Below are 15,618 nucleotides of genomic sequence, written 5' to 3'. Positions count from 1 at the left end.
CTTATGTTCCTGAAAATAAATCTTAATCTCTGCTTTGTGTGTTTTTCTCACAGTGATATAGGTATAGACACTCTGAAAATACACTTTATGTAATATAAATGTGTAAAAAGATTGATGTTGAAAGCCAATATTCTTAATATGGAATAAAGTAAATAGGAATATTAAATGAAGGAAAGTACATTTTATAAAAAGATTTTATTTAATTATTGAAGAGGCAGAGTTACAGAGAGGCAGAGGCAGTGAGAGAGAGGTCTTCCATCTGCTGGTTCACTCCCCAAATGGCTGCAACAGTCAGAACTGGGCCAATCCGAAGCCAGGAACCAGGAGCTTCTTCCAGATCTCCCATTCAGGTGCAGAGGCCCAAACACTTGGGAGCATCTGCCATTGCTTTCCCAGGGTATTAACAGGGAGCTGGATCATAAGAGGAGCCGCCAGGACTTGAACCAGAGCCCATATGGGATGCCGGCGCTGTAGGCAGAGGCTTAACCTACTATGCCACAACACCAGCCTCAGTAAAGAACTTCTGGGTGTTGGACAGAAAGTGGGGATATTAGTAGAAACTTTATTCATAGCACACTCCTACCTGTAGTCTCTGAAAAGGATAGAAGCAATGACACCCTGATAACAATGATCACATCCAGTGCCCGGATCTAGGTTGCTAAATGCCATCTCCAATAAATTAAGTGGATGCTCTTTAGAGACGTGGCTGATTCCATTGTGGGGCATGGTCACTACAAGATGAATCTTGAAAATCTTGTGTTAGAAAATGAAAGGCATGCTAAAAAATGATGGAGATATATCAAAAAAGACATAGGAGCTTAAAGGGAATCCTACCAAAATCATCTAGGACTAATGATCATTAAAACCAATTATGATATTAATGGGTTATAACACATTAAAAACCATGAATTCATACTGATAATACAGAGAGGAGAAAAATAAAATTCTAACAGAATACTTGTTAAATACAGAAGGAATTGTAAAGTTAGAAAATCATTACTTTATAAATTTCATACTAATAATTGATTTAGGCAAAAATCCCCAGTGGATACAAAATCTCAGTGGGTAAATGTCTGATGAAGAATAGAACATTCACATAGTCTCAATGTATCCTTCATAAGCTACTTAACTACAAAGGGAACATAATAACTATGTAGTATAGAAGCTTGGAGGACACTACTTCAATAAAATGTTTGAAGTTGGCATTATCAATAAAGGGACAAGCTCTGATCATGTGTCTTCTGTTAGAATGTCCCACGAAGACATATCAGGTCCTCCTGCCGGAAGGGGTATAATTATGAGGATATAATAACTGGATATAATAACGTCGAACACAGACAAATTCAAGGAGCTTTAACAAAAGAACTGGCATGAACTCTTCAAAAATATTACAGAACACAGACATGTGAAGTCAGAAGGTCCGTTTTTCAGTTCTGTTACTTACACTCTTGGTGTTAATCTGAGTTTGACCTGGATCACTGAAGGGTTCTGTACCTCATTTACTTCATATGCCAAATTGAGAGAATAAAGTTTACTTGTAGTATGAAAAAAAATTACTGCATTGAAAGACAAAGAAAAGCCAAGGTACTATTCAATTTAAAGGAAACTTGGGACTTGGATTGGATTCTGGATAGAGACCTTGTAGCAGTAGGTGAAACTGGAATGTGAAGTGTATTGTATCAATATTAAGTTGTATGAATTTGATAGCTATACTGTGGTCATTCTTAGGAAATGAACCCTGAAATATTAACAGGTAAAGGTGCATGATGTATGCAATTTTTTTCTCAAATGATTCAGAAAAACACTCAAAGATATATGCAGAGAAAGAGAGAACACAGCCAAATATTAAAAAGTAGTATAACTAGGTAATGGTATAGCATTATTTTGCTCCCCTTCATACTTTATTATGAAACTATTCAAACATATAGCAAAATGGAAATAATTGTACTGTGAACATCTGCCACCAAGTTTGTACAATTAATGGCTCACAACATTTGCTTTATCATGTTTATATACATAGTAACCAAATCCTTTTTGCTATTCTTAAAAATTTTCTCTAAATTCAAAGTCATTTCAAAATTAATAGCAAAGGCAATTAGCATGTGGTATTAAGAGACCAAAAAATGGGAAAAGGAAATTGGGGGGAATAGAAAACGGAGTTAATGTGGAGCAAGGTACCAAACTCAAGCCTCAGGAACTTTAGCACAATCTTGACACTGTTGATTTAGAAGAGTCAGCCTAAGATCAGTGTCTCGGCTGTCGTCCATAAGCCCTAAACCCGGTTTCAAGTGTTTTTCATTCTTTAAGTACGGTTACGACATTTATAAAGCCCTGAAACTACATTTCCCAGAAGGTCTTCTTAGTTCCTCGCGGATAAAAGGATTACAATTGCTATAGGTTTTTACAGATCTCGCGAGATTTCATCAAATCTCATCAAGGATTTCATCTGAAAGCCATTTTGTTCTTCAGGGCTCTGCAAGGGTATCTGTAGTGGAATTGCAGCAAAGCGGTAGCTACTGTTGCCGCAGTTGTATCTTCTGCTTCACGATGTTTCCTGTGGTCAGAAATGCGCTAAGTCGTCTCCAAGGTGAGCAAAAATTGTGAGCAAATCATTTACAACTGTCTTATGTACATTTGTCCTCGTGGTCTCTTGTGTCCTTTGCTTTCGTCAACATCCTGGCCTTATTCTAAATGCTCTGTCTCCCACCTCGCTCCATGTCGTTGGGATGATGTCCTTTTCTTTTTTTTTTTTTCTTTTTTTCTTTTTATTTATTTATTTATTTGACAGGCAGAGTGGATAGTGAGAGAGACAGAGAGAAAGGTCTTCCTTTTTCCGTTGGTTCACCCCGCCAAGTGGCCCCTACGGCTGGAGCGTTGCGCCGATCTGAAGCTGGGAGCCAGGTGCTTCCTCCTGGTCTCCCATGCGGGTGCAGGGCCCAAGCACTTGGGCCATCCTCCACTGCACTCCCGGGCCACAGCAGAGAGCTGGACTGGAAGAGGGGCAACCGGGACAGAATCCGGTGCCCTAACCGGGACTAGAACCTGGGGTTCTGGCACCGCAGGCAGAGGATTAGCCTAGTGAGTCGTGGCGCCGGCCGTCCTTTTCTTATTATGCAGTTTTTGTATTTCAGCTCCGAGCTTTCTCATACCGGAGTCATAGCCTAGCTCTGCTTTTTAATTTTCCCCTAGCCTCTGGTTTCAGGGAAGAACACTCTTGTGGATACCTGTCGTGATTACTAAATTTTAGCTTTGGGGCACATTTACCCCTGACTCCACAAAGAAGAGCCTCCTCTCCAATTCTGGTAGGAAACTGTAATTCTAGCGTTTCGTCTGCTTTCATTGCAGGAAGACAACCTAAATGGTAGCCCTGCAGTTTTGAAATTATTTGTGCATTATTGACTGAATATTAGCCACCCTGAAAGTAATTGTGGTCATTTTTTTTTTATTTAAAAGTTAGGCAGGCACAGGGAAATTTTGAGGCCAGCATTGTGTTCTGAGAGTATACTAGGCCTGAAAGGAAAAATTAATTTTCATCCTTGTTTTTCACTGAAGGTGACCTTGAGTAATGTGAATGAAGGTGACCTTAACCAATCACCATTTGGCTTCTTTAATCATCTTTTTGGTTTCACTTCACAGAGAGGTTGGGGATATTACTAGGTTATATGTTAAATACTTGAACAGTAGTAGCAAAAACCACATTTATCTTTTTCTTTTGAATGAGTGATTTGACTTCTTTGGACCCCATTTTCCTTCTTTGAAAAGAAAGGGGTCGATAAGTAATAGCTACCGGGTTGGGTTGTTGAGTGTTACATGAGATTACCAATGTCTGATAGCTACACCATTTCTTGTCACAGAGGAGAGGTCTAAAGGAAGCCACTTGGGTAATCTGAGTCTTGAAGTCACGAGCTGTTGCAGAAGAATTGTTTGGTAATCTTAATTTCTCTGCCCTTTGAGTAGAGTAAGGCTTTCCTGTACTTTAGGAAAGCCCCCCCTCCCCATGGAATTCACACTCATTTGTTAAATGTTCTGGAGCAGAATATATTGTGAAATGGTTCTGTATTTGCTCATCCCAGGTGTGGCTGCTGAGAGGTAAAGACTGTAAGGCAGCTGGGAGAAGGACCAATAATCAATGGTTAAATAATTATCATGGAATAACCCATTGCACCACATAGAAGCCATTATTTTAAATGCTAGTGAATGGACAATATTACCGTTTCTTTAACATGCTTTCCATTACATATGTAAGTACTTTTTGAGGCTCTTTAAAACAATTAGGACCTGCTACTAAAATTGGAGAGGAAGAAGAAGAAAAAAAAAACACTTGGAGATAGCTTAATACCTTTGGCCTTAAATCCACCAGAGGCAGTTTGAAAACTGTCTTGCCCCTTCTACTAGGATAATATAAAAAGCAAAGTTTTGATGTTCCATTGTGTTCACAACCCTTTGCCAGCTTCCCCTGCCTGCCACAAAAAGTAGCCTTCCATGATCCTTTCTAGTTTTATTCCCTATTATACACCTTGTCCTTCACCCAAACCTAATTGGTTTTCCAATACACTGGGCTGTTCTCTATCTGCCTTTTTTTCAGATTCCCTTTTCCCATATTTAACCAAAACCTGTCTGCCATAAGTGCTTAGCTAATTTTCCTTTTTTTGTATTATAATGATTTGTGTGTATGTGCATATTATCCTCTTCCAATTGAAAGTTACCTGGTGACAGTGTGTGTTTTACACATGTTCATGTATTTTTGGCATGGTTCATTAGTAACTTTTTAAAAATCAAAATTACCCTAGTTTTTGGAGGGTTTAGTTTTGTTTTTTGGTTTTAGTAATTTTAAGGTCACAAGTAGATTCAACTTGAAGTTCCATTTTGTTTACCTTTTATGTGTTAAGTTGTTAAACACCATTGAATTAACTTCAGTGCAAATTTTAAGTCATAAAGATTCAAATTATGAATAGGAGCCGAGTTCCAGAGATAATATAAATACTACTTAGTAGTGAATGTTACCGATATCATCCAATATTTGCTTTCCACCCAATATTTGATTATGAAAGCTTTCAGACATAAAAGTTGGAAGTGTCATATGATGAACCCTTACATACACACCACATAGATTCTACAATTGTTAACATTTTATTATAGTTGTTTCATCACATACATATATCCATCTGTCAACTCTTCTTATTTCTGATGCATTTCAAGCTATGTTGCATTTCTTTTAGCTACAATATGTTTTAACATTTTACTGAACTGCATAATACTGTGATGTTAACTTCCTTGGTCTTCCTGGCAATGTCAATCACATGTGTTCTTTTTTTCCTGATAATTGATAGATATACTTCTGTATTCTTTTTTTTCTCCCCCCTTTAAGTTCGAAGCATTCAACAAACAATGGCAAGGCAGAGCCACCAGAAACGTACACCTGATTTTCATGACAAATATGGTAATATTGTATTAGCTGGTGGAACCACGTTCTGTATTGCTGTATGGACATATGTAAGTACTATTGATTAGTAATTTTTATTTTAGATGTTTTCGTTCTTATTTTGTTCATGTGAATATTTTAGCATGGTGGTATATGTTTCTAGTTAGGAGGGACTTGAAAGATTTTCCGATCCAATCACTCACCCAGTGCAGGGATTTCTTCCTCAGCATTCTGCATTCATCCCATCTTCTGTTTTTAGTATTTCCAATAATGAATTGCTTACTGGATCACAAAGCTTTTTTCTGTAGTGTGTAGCTATTAAAAGGATCTTAAGTTAAAAGCTGCTTCTCTTCATATTCTATTAATCCACTGCAACACAAAAATTGTGATCTGTCAGTTCCATATGACAGCCATCAGATATTTGAAAATTGCTGTCATGTCTCCTGAATCATCTATTCCAGATTAAACATTCTTAGTTGTGTGGTCATTTATTATTATTATTATTTTTTGACAGGCAGAGTGGACAGTGAGAGAGAGAGAGAGAGAGAGAAAGGTCTTACTTTTTGCCGTTGGTTCACCCTCCAATGGCCGCCGCGGCCAGCGCGCTGTGGCCGGCGCACGATCTGAAGGCAGGAGCCAGGTGCTTCCTCCTGGTCTCCCATGGGGTGCAGGGCCCAAGCACTTGGGCCATCCTCCACTGCACTCCCTGGCCACAGCAGAGAGCTGGCCTGGAAGAAGAGCAACTGGGACAGAATCTGGCGCCCTGACTGGGACTAGAACCCGGTGTGCTGGCGCCGCAGGCAGAGGATTAGCCTAGTGAGCCGCTGCGCCGGCCGGTCATTTATTATTGAATGATTTCCAGGATTTTCACTGTCTTGAGTCATTCTCCTGGACACTGCAATTATTAGTTTTTCTTCTAAAATTCTGCAGTCAGAACTGAGCACAGTATTTCTGATAGATGAGATGTAAAATAACTTACTTTTCCATATTTTAAGTTTTTTTCTTTTACATCTTACATTTAACAATCTGTCTACCAGTCACTGTACTTGTTAAAAGTAGGAGTCCTAAAGTTTTAAGAAATATTGATTTTTTTTTCTTTTTTTGTCTTAAGATTTATTTATTTACTTGAAAGTCAGAGTTACAAAGAGAGAAGAGAGACAGAGAGATCTTCCATCCACTGGTTCACTCCCCAACTGGCCGCAACAGCCCGATCTGTGCCAGTCCGAAGCTAGGGGCCAGGAGCTTCTTCCAGGTCTCACATGCGGGTGCAGGGGCCCAAGGACTTGGGCCATCCTCCACTGCTTTCCCAGGCCATAGCAGAGAGCTGGATTGGAAGTGGAGCAGTCTGGTCTTGAACTGGCGCCCATATGGGATGCCAGCGCTTCAGGCCAGGATGTTAACCTGCTGTGCCACAGCGCTGGCTCCAATTTTTTTTATTTTAAAAGATATGCTACTACTTGTCTTAATTAGGAAACATTATGTACATAGACCGTTTTTGTTTTGATCTTTCTGAAATCATATAATACTATTATAAGTATGTGTACTTAATTAGAAGGATAAACTGATATTGAATGAATGCATGATCAGATAACCTTTTGGAGGTAAAATGCTCCTTAATGATGAAGTTATAATACAAAGTGATCTTTGGGAGTTAATTAGGTAATTTTGTTTGAGGGATACAATGTTTCAGGGAGGTAGTATAGAAATAGGAGGTATAAAAATGAATTAAATGAAATTTGAAAATTCATTTCCTTGGTCATACTAGCCACATTTCAACTGCTCATTAGCCACGTGTATCTGGTGACTACTGTATCATGGACAGGGCAGATTAGAACATTTTCTTCATCTCGGGAATTTCTAGTGACACAGTTCTGCTCTGGAGGATTAGGACAGCATTTAAGTTAGGCCTACTTGGAGGGTATTGTGGGTGAGCTTCTGTGCATTTTTAACCAGAGCAGAGTATCTTTGTCATTTTCAAAAAGGTGCTTCTAGGGGAGGATGGACTATGTTTTAAAGATGTGTAACTGACAGCATTTTAATTCTTACAGACAGCAACACAAATTGGAATAGAATGGAACCTGTCCCCTGTTGGCAGAGTCACCCCAAAGGAATGGAGAAATCAGTAATCATCCCAGCTGGTGTAATACTGAATTGCTTGAAAACCAACTCATAAGTGATGCCAAGTAAAAGCACTGTACCAGTCAAAATACTGCATTATTGAAGAAATAAAGTACATTTGAAACATTCATTTTAGGTTTTGTTTGTTTTGTTTTGTTTTGTTTTTATAAATGAAACCAAGATTGACCTCTTTTCATGTACTTAACCTGTGGTTAATATTAAGGGCAAAAATGCTATATAACTTCTCTATGAGGTAGTGTGACAGAAAAATCTGGCTAACACCTCTAAGTAACTTTATAGTAAGGGGAAATTATAGTTAATGAGTAACTGATCATAGAGCTATATCAGCTCATAGTTGAGCCAAAAATGTGGCCCAGATTGATTATGCTTTCTAGTTTCTATCCTCCTCATTTCTGTTTATATATAGGATTGGTGTTATTAACTCCTTTTCACTTTTTAAATTTTTAAGATTGATTTATTTATTTGATAGGTAGAGTTACAGAGAGAGAGATCCTCCATCCACTGGTACATTCCCCAAATGGCTGCAACAGCTGAGGCTAGGCCATACCAGAACCCAGAGCTTCCTCTGGGTCTCCCATGTAGGTGCAGGGGCCGAAGCACTTGGGCCATCCTCTGCTGCTTTCCTAGGCTACTAGCAGGGAGCTGAATTGGAAGTGGAGCAACCAGGACCAGTGCCCATATGGGATACCAGCATTGCAGGCAGCAGCTTAACCCTCTATGGCACATCTCTGGCCCTCCTTTTCACTTTTGACTAGGGGATTTCGAGTGTCACCAGATTCAATGAAAGAGTCATCCTATAAAATGAACTCCTAGTTTCCCTGAAGACCAGCTCCCTTTGGCAGATTTTCATCGTAATTAGAACTTTTGATTTTTCAGTATATTTATTAGAGGTGTATATAATGTTATTAAAGGGTCTGTCATAGTATATCCCCATTTGTTTATGGACATGAAAATATTAGTATCACTATGATTTCATATAAAAAAAGGATGTTCTATCAGTGACCTATCAATTTTCTGTAATTTTAATGCTTAGATTTATGGATTATCCTGTTTGGTATGTTACATTGTTTTTTTTTTTTTTTTTTTTTTTTTTGACAGAGTGGACAGTGAGAGAGAGAGAAAGGTCTTCCTTTGCCGTTGGTTCACCCTCCAATGGCCGCCGCGGCCAGTGCACTGCGGCCGGCGCACCGCGCTGATCCGAAGCCAGGAGCCAGGTGCTTCCTCCTGGTCTCCCATGGGGTGCAGGGCCCAAGCACTTGGGCCATCCTCCACTGCACTCCCTGGCCACAGCAGAGAGCTGGCCTGGAAGAGGGGCAACCGGGACAGAATCCGGCACCCCAACTGGGACTAGAACCCTGTGTGCTGGCGCCACAAGGCGGAGGATTAGCCTAGTGAGCCGCGGCACCGGCCTACATTGGGTTTTATGTGTGTTAGCTGAAAAAAAAAATCAAAATCTACATCACATACTTCAGTTGGCTCAAAGCTGTAGTCTCCTGTAGTTGTTGATAGTGCCGAAAGTAGGCAGAAAATGGAATTTCAGTCAAGTAAATTAGCAAAATTTAAAGATTTCTAAAATCTATGTAAAACTTGTCAGGTAAGTCACTTTTAGAAATCTCCAAATTTACTTGATGTACCTAAGAATTTATACTTATCAAGTATTTTGGCTTATTAGATACTGTACATAAGCTCTCATGGCAGTATGTCCTAGTTTCTCATAAAATGCACCAAGATCAGTGGTTTCATGATCTGAATAGGGAAAGTTGAGCATCATTGCAAAATAAGTAGATTGTAAGATCAGAAACTATATAGTAGAACTACTATTTGCTAAAAAATTTTTTAGAGACATTTATTTTATTTGAAAGAGTTACACAGAGAAGGAGAGGCAGAGAGAGAGGTCCTCCATCCTCTGGTTCACTCCCCAGTTGGCCGCAACAGCCGGAGCCTCTTCTGGGTCTCCCATGCGACTGCAGGGGCCCAAGGACTTGGGCCATCTTCTACTGCTTTCTCAAGAAGTAAGGACCTGGATCAGAAGTGGAGCAGCCAGGACTCGAACTGGCACCCATTTGGGATGCTGGCACTGCAGGCGGTGGCTTTACCTGCTTTGCCACAGTGCCAGTCCCTGTTTGTTTTAAGATTTATTTATTAGGCAGAGTTACAGAAAGACAGAGGTAGAGAGAGAGAATTTTCCATCTGCTGGTTCATTCCCCAAGTGACTGAAATGGAGCCAGGAGCTTCCTCTGGGTCTCCCACATGGGTGCAAGGGTCCAAGGACTTGGGCGACAAAAATTTTTTGTGAGGGGCTGGCACTGTGGTGCAGTAGGTTAATCCTCTTCCTGCAGCGCCAGCATACCATATGGATGCCAGTTCTAGTCCCAGCTGCCCCTCTTCCAATAGCTCTCTGCTATGGCCTGGGAAAGCAGTCAAAGTTTACCCAAGTGCTTGGGCCCCTGCACCCACATGGGAGACTGGGAAGAAGCTCCTGGCTCCTGGCTTCGGATTGGCACAGCTCTGGCCGTTGCGACCATCTGGGGAATGAACCAGAGAATGGAAGACCTTTGTCCCTCCCTCTCACTGTCTGTAACTCTACCTCTCAAATAAATAAATCTTTAAATTTTTTTATGAGCACCTGGCAGTCTTATTTAGCATGTTCTTCATAAAAGGACTAAGGTGTTCAAATGCGTGTAATCTAAGACATGAACAAGCACAATAAATAAGTTTTTAAAGAAGTCTCAGTCTTAATATAACTTTTTATCACTGATTAGCACAGAGTATTTCCAAAGACTGCTTGTAATTGTTAGTGAGATTTGTACCACTTCTGTCAGGGGATAGTTGTCAGCTATACATATGACATTTTAGACTGTTTATGGGTCCATTTGCTAGCAGAATTGTAGTATATGTTGCTTTGTGTGATAAAACCTGGTGGTGATAGTATCTTTGGACAAGTGTCTAGAAAGTTTGTAATTAATCTTGTCCTTATGAGTGATTCTAAACCATCATGACCACCGTTAGAAATGAAGCATTATTGGGTCCCTGCACCCGCATGGGAGACCAGGAGGAAGCACCTGGTTCCTGGTTTCGGATCGGTGCAGCGCCGGCTGTGGTGGCCATTTGGGGAGTGAACCAACGGAAGGAAGACCTTTCTCTCTGTCTCTCTCTCACTGTCTATAACTACCTGTCAAATAAAAAAAAAAAAAAGAAGCACTAGCTATTTGTGCTATCACAATACTCTTATCGTGCAGCTTTTGAGTACTTTTAGAACCAAGAAACTTACATCCTTTTTGCAGCTTTTGAGTACTCTTAGAACCAAGAAACTTACATCCTTTTACACAAATTATAGCACATTATTTTGGGAATTTTATTAATGCCTGCAGTTGGGAGGTCATCAAGTAAATCTCCCTATCTTAAATATATGTATGCCTGAGGAATTAAGGTAAGTAACTTAGAAGAAGCACTGCCAATCCTTTATTGGGGGACTGTGTAGTATTTTTTTAAAGATTTTATTTATTTGAGAGGTAGATTTACAAAGAGAGGAGAAGATAAAAAAAGTCTCCCATCTGCTGGTCCACTTCCGCAGTGGCTGCAATGGCCGGAGCTGGGTCGATCTGAAGCCAGGAGCTTCTGGGTCTCCCACGTGGGTGCAGGGGCCCAAGCACTTGGGCCATCTTCTACTGCTTACCCAGGCCAATAGCAGAGTGCTGGATTGGAAGTGGAGCAGCTGGGACAGAAACTGGTTCCCATATGGGATGCCGGTGCCTCAGGTGGAGGCTTAGCCTACTATGCCACAGTGCTGGCCCCTTTATTTTATTTTAAAAATATATTTGGGGGGGTGGTGTTGTGGCATAGCAGGTAAAACCACTGCCTGCGACGCTGGTGTGCTATGTGGGCACTGATTCGAGTCCCAGCCATTCCAGTTCTGATCCAGCTCCTTGCTAATGCACCTGGGAAAGCAAAGGATGGCCCAAGATTTTTGGGCCTCTGCACCCATGTGGGAGATCCAGAAATGGCTCCTGGCCCCTGGCTTCGGGCTGGCCAAGCTCTGGACATTGTGGCCATTTGGGGAATGAACCAGCAGATGGAAGATCTCTCTAATTCTGCCTTTCAAATAAAGCTTTAAATATATGTTATATATATATATATACATATATATATACATACATACATACATACATACATACATACATTTATTTATTTGGAAGGCAGAAAAACAGACCTTCTATCTGCTGATTCACTCCCCAGATGCCAACAAATCCAGGGCTGGGCCAGGACCCTGGAACTCCATCGTGGTCCCCCATATGGGTGGCAGGAGCAAAAGTACTTGGGCCACCCTCTGCTGCCTTCCCAGGTACATTAACAGAAAGCTGGGGGCAGAAGCAGAAGAGCCAGGACTTGAACTGGCACTCTGATATGGGATGTAGGTGTTCTAAGAATTAATTAGACCACTGGGTCACAACACCTACAACAGTGCAGTATTTTAAAATCAGGGAGCATGTTATACGTTTTATTCTTGATATTATTCTATTGCATTATTTTAGCACTTTTAATAAATTATCTAGAATTAAGTACTGTAATTAAGAATTAGAATTAAGTACTGTAAAAGGCATAGGTGTTGAATTCTCACCCTCATTACTATTAGAGGTAACACCACCTTGTATGCATTTGGGGGCCAGTTAGTATCTGCTAACGTCTTGAAAACCTGATTACATCATGAAGACATTTCCCTCTGAAAGCTCATTTAGTGCATAGTAATTATGAAAAAGATGTTGCTATGATTGTGCATTGATCAGGAGGACTAGACATTATGTATTTTTTTTTTTACAGGCAGAGTGGACAGTGAGAGAGAGACAGAGAGAAAGGCCTTCTTTTGCTGTTGGTTCACCCTCCAATGGCCGCTGCGGCCGGCACCCTGCAGCCGGCGCACCACGCTGATCCGAAGGCAGGAGCCAGGTGCTTCTCCTGGTCTCCCATGGGGTGCAGGGCCCAAGCACTTGGGCCATCCTCCACTGCACTCCCGGGCCACAGCAGAGAGCTGGCCTGGAAGGGGGGCAACCGGTGTGCCGGTGCCGCTAGGCGGAGGATTAGCCTAGTGAGCCGCGGCGCCAGCCGACTTTATGCATTTAGAGATGAGGTGTTTTAGAGTGAGGGAAAGCTTGAGTGACTATAACAGTAGAGGATTGTGCAGCTCATCGGATACACATTATCTACATAAAAATGAGCTAGTGGGCTTGATATACTGCTTCTGGTAAAGCTATTTGACAGAATTTCAGAAAGTTGATGGAAAACTGAATTAAAAGTTTTTTTGGCACAGCATTTTTTGAAATTCATGCATATGAGTATTTCTGGTTTCTGCCCTTTAGTGAATTTGCTTGAAAATAAAACTTAGTATTGTAACTATAAACCAATCTGCTAATATTTTGAAGCCACTTAAAAACCATCTTAATTTCATATGATGTGACTTTTGAGGTTTTATATTTGGGGCTGAGTTTCTATGTTAAATTTTTTAAAACTTAGTTAAGAGGCAGAGAACTCCCATCTGCTGGCTCACTCCTGAAATGCCTGCAGTGGCAGAGGGGGCTGAAGCCAGGAGCTGGAAGCCCAATCCAACTCTCCCCTGTTGGTAGCAGGAACCCAACCACTTGAGCCATCATTGCTGCCTCTCAGGGTCTACATTAGCAGGAAGCTGGAGTCAGGAGCCAGAACCAAGAATAGAACCCAAGTTCCCTAATGTGGTCTGCTTGGTGTCTTAACCATTAGGCTAAAACAACCATCTCTGATTTGTATCTTAATATTGAAGGTTGAGCACATTGATTCACAACCATTGCTTAGGGTCTGGGAAGTTAAGGAGTCATGAAGTTAATCTTGCATGGATGGGTAAAGAGGGGGAAAAGAATGATTCTTTCTGAAATACTAATTTAGATCTTCGGGCAGTTTTTTTTTTTTTTTTTTTTGACAAGCAGAGTTAGTGAGAGAGAGAGAGAGAGAGAAAGGTCTTCCTTCCGTTGGTTCACTCTCCAAATGGCTGCTATGGCCAGCACTCTGTGCCGATCCGAAGCCAGAAGCCAGGTGCTTCCTCCTGGTCTTCTGTGGGGAGCAACTCGGACTAGACTAAGTTACTGGAATTAAGACTTATTCTATGCATCTGCTCTCCCACAATATGGCGCTGAGAAGGGAAACAGCTTCTACACAGCTGCCTCCAGTTCAACCAATAAACTGTAGGACCTGCTCCTGATTGGAGGAGAGCAGCGTACTCGGCGTGTGGGTAGCAGAGTTGGGATTGGTGGAAGAGGACTATAAAGGAGGAGAGAGACAACATGCACCAAGGAACATCTATCTGAAGGAACACCTGTGCAGCCCCCGAGAGAGCCGGCCGGTGGTGTGCCGCTCCCCCGCGGAAGTGGGGAAAGTGGCAGGGGGAACCGCCCTTCCACGGAGGTGGAAGGGACGGTAGCCAACCCGGGAAGAACCAGCAGCAAACCCGGGGAGGGCCGAGCAGACAAAAGAACAGCGCAGGGTCCTGTGTCGTTCCTCCACGAAGACGGGGAGCGACAGTCTTCCATGCAGGTGTAGGGCCCAAGCACTTGGGCCATCCTCCACTGCCTTCCTGGGCCGCAGCAGAGAGCTGGACTGGAAGAGGAGCAACCTGGACTAGAACCCGGTGTGCCGGCGCTGCAGGCGGAGGATTAGCCTAGTGAGCCACAGTGCCGGCCTCTGGGCAGTTTTAAATGTTGCCTGTCAAGTAATTTGGATGGAAATTATCTAACAAGTATACTGTGTGCCAGGCACTTCTTAGTCTTTCACAATGTTTACTTAATATTTATACTTTGCTTACTCCTTTGAGTTATGCAACATTTTTAGACTTGATACTCTTCTATAGAAACTGAGTTTGAATGATTTCAATTGAAAATACAAGTAGTCCTGTGATTAGTTTTTCTCATATCTTAATATTTCATTAAAAAATATGAAAAGGCCACATCCAGCTTTGAAATAAATAAAATGGAGTCTGTATTTTAACCTTTTGTTAAGATTCATAGTTTAAAAGAAAATCGTAGGGGGCCAGCGCTGTGGTGTAATAAATAAAGTTGCCCCTGCCTTCAGTGCTGGCATCTCATGTGGGCGCCGGTTCAAGACCCGGCTGCTGCACTTCCGATCTAGCTCTCTGCTATGGTCTGGGAAAGCAGTCAAAGTTTACCCAAGTGCTTGGGCCCCTGCACCCACCTGGGAGACCTTCGGAGAAGCTCCTGGCTCCTGGCTTCGGATTGGCCCAGCTCCGGTCGTTGCAGCCATTTGGGGAGTGAATCAGCGGATGAAAGACATGGAAGACCTCACTCTCTCCATGCCTCTTTGTAACTCTGCCTTCCAAATCAATCAATCAATCAATCTTTAAAAAAAAAATCCTAGAGTTTTGCTGCTTTTTAGAATGTTAAACTCGATTAAAAAGAACACGCTTTTCTCAAATGCATTCTGTACTATTGATTTGTTGCATTGTATTGTTACATTTTCTGCATCTGATTTCTGTATAAAATCATGTTGATAAATATTCTTTTTTTTTTTTTTTTTTTGCCTCCCGGGAATCTTCTAGGTGTTTAAAACGATGGGCAAGTGAATGAATAAATGGAGAAGTGGCTCAGAGCTTGGAATGGCAATATGAAGGTAGTGAGGTGCCATCCCTGTCCCCCAGCACAGATAAAGATTATGAATTTATAAACATTTCTCCCCCTCGATGTTATTTCTCATTGTGGGGGATAAGGACAAGTTCATAGCTCTGGCATTTACATCTGGAGAAGCAAGTTGACACAATCTAACAAACAACATGCAAATTTCACGCTGGGCACAATGAGGGATCTTCTATAGCCCACCTTGGCCTGATGTTAGGAGAGTCCAGATAACAAAGGCACTGTTTTGGTAGGGATTCTTTGGTTTTGTTTTATTTTTTTGGCTTTGGGCGCGGAGGGACGCTGCAGCACCCAAAAGCAGCAAGACCCGCCCAGAAGCTGTGTGTCGGCTTGGGGGCAGCAGGGGGCGGGAGAAGCTTGACTCTGGGCTTCGTGTTCCCTTTCACG

The 15,618-nt window shown here is 41.7% G+C and overlaps 1 protein-coding gene across 1 annotated transcript; it reads left to right on the top strand.

Moving 5' to 3' along the window:
* Positions 1-2,226: 2,226 nt before the first annotated feature.
* On the top strand, positions 2,227-7,670 carry COX7B (cytochrome c oxidase subunit 7B). Its single transcript, XM_002720130.5, has 3 exons — positions 2,227-2,587; positions 5,369-5,493; positions 7,471-7,670. Exons 1-3 carry the CDS (start codon positions 2,548-2,550, stop codon positions 7,546-7,548), a joined length of 243 nt encoding a protein of 80 aa, XP_002720176.1. The 5' UTR covers positions 2,227-2,547; the 3' UTR covers positions 7,549-7,670.
* Positions 7,671-15,618: the final 7,948 nt, after the last annotated feature.

The sequence above is a fragment of the Oryctolagus cuniculus genome, chromosome X (assembly GCF_964237555.1).
Source record: "Oryctolagus cuniculus chromosome X, mOryCun1.1, whole genome shotgun sequence".
NCBI classification, from domain to species: domain Eukaryota; kingdom Metazoa; phylum Chordata; class Mammalia; order Lagomorpha; family Leporidae; genus Oryctolagus; species Oryctolagus cuniculus.
The sequence above is the reverse complement of the archived record's forward strand: the minus strand, read 5'-3'. Positions and strand labels throughout refer to the sequence as shown.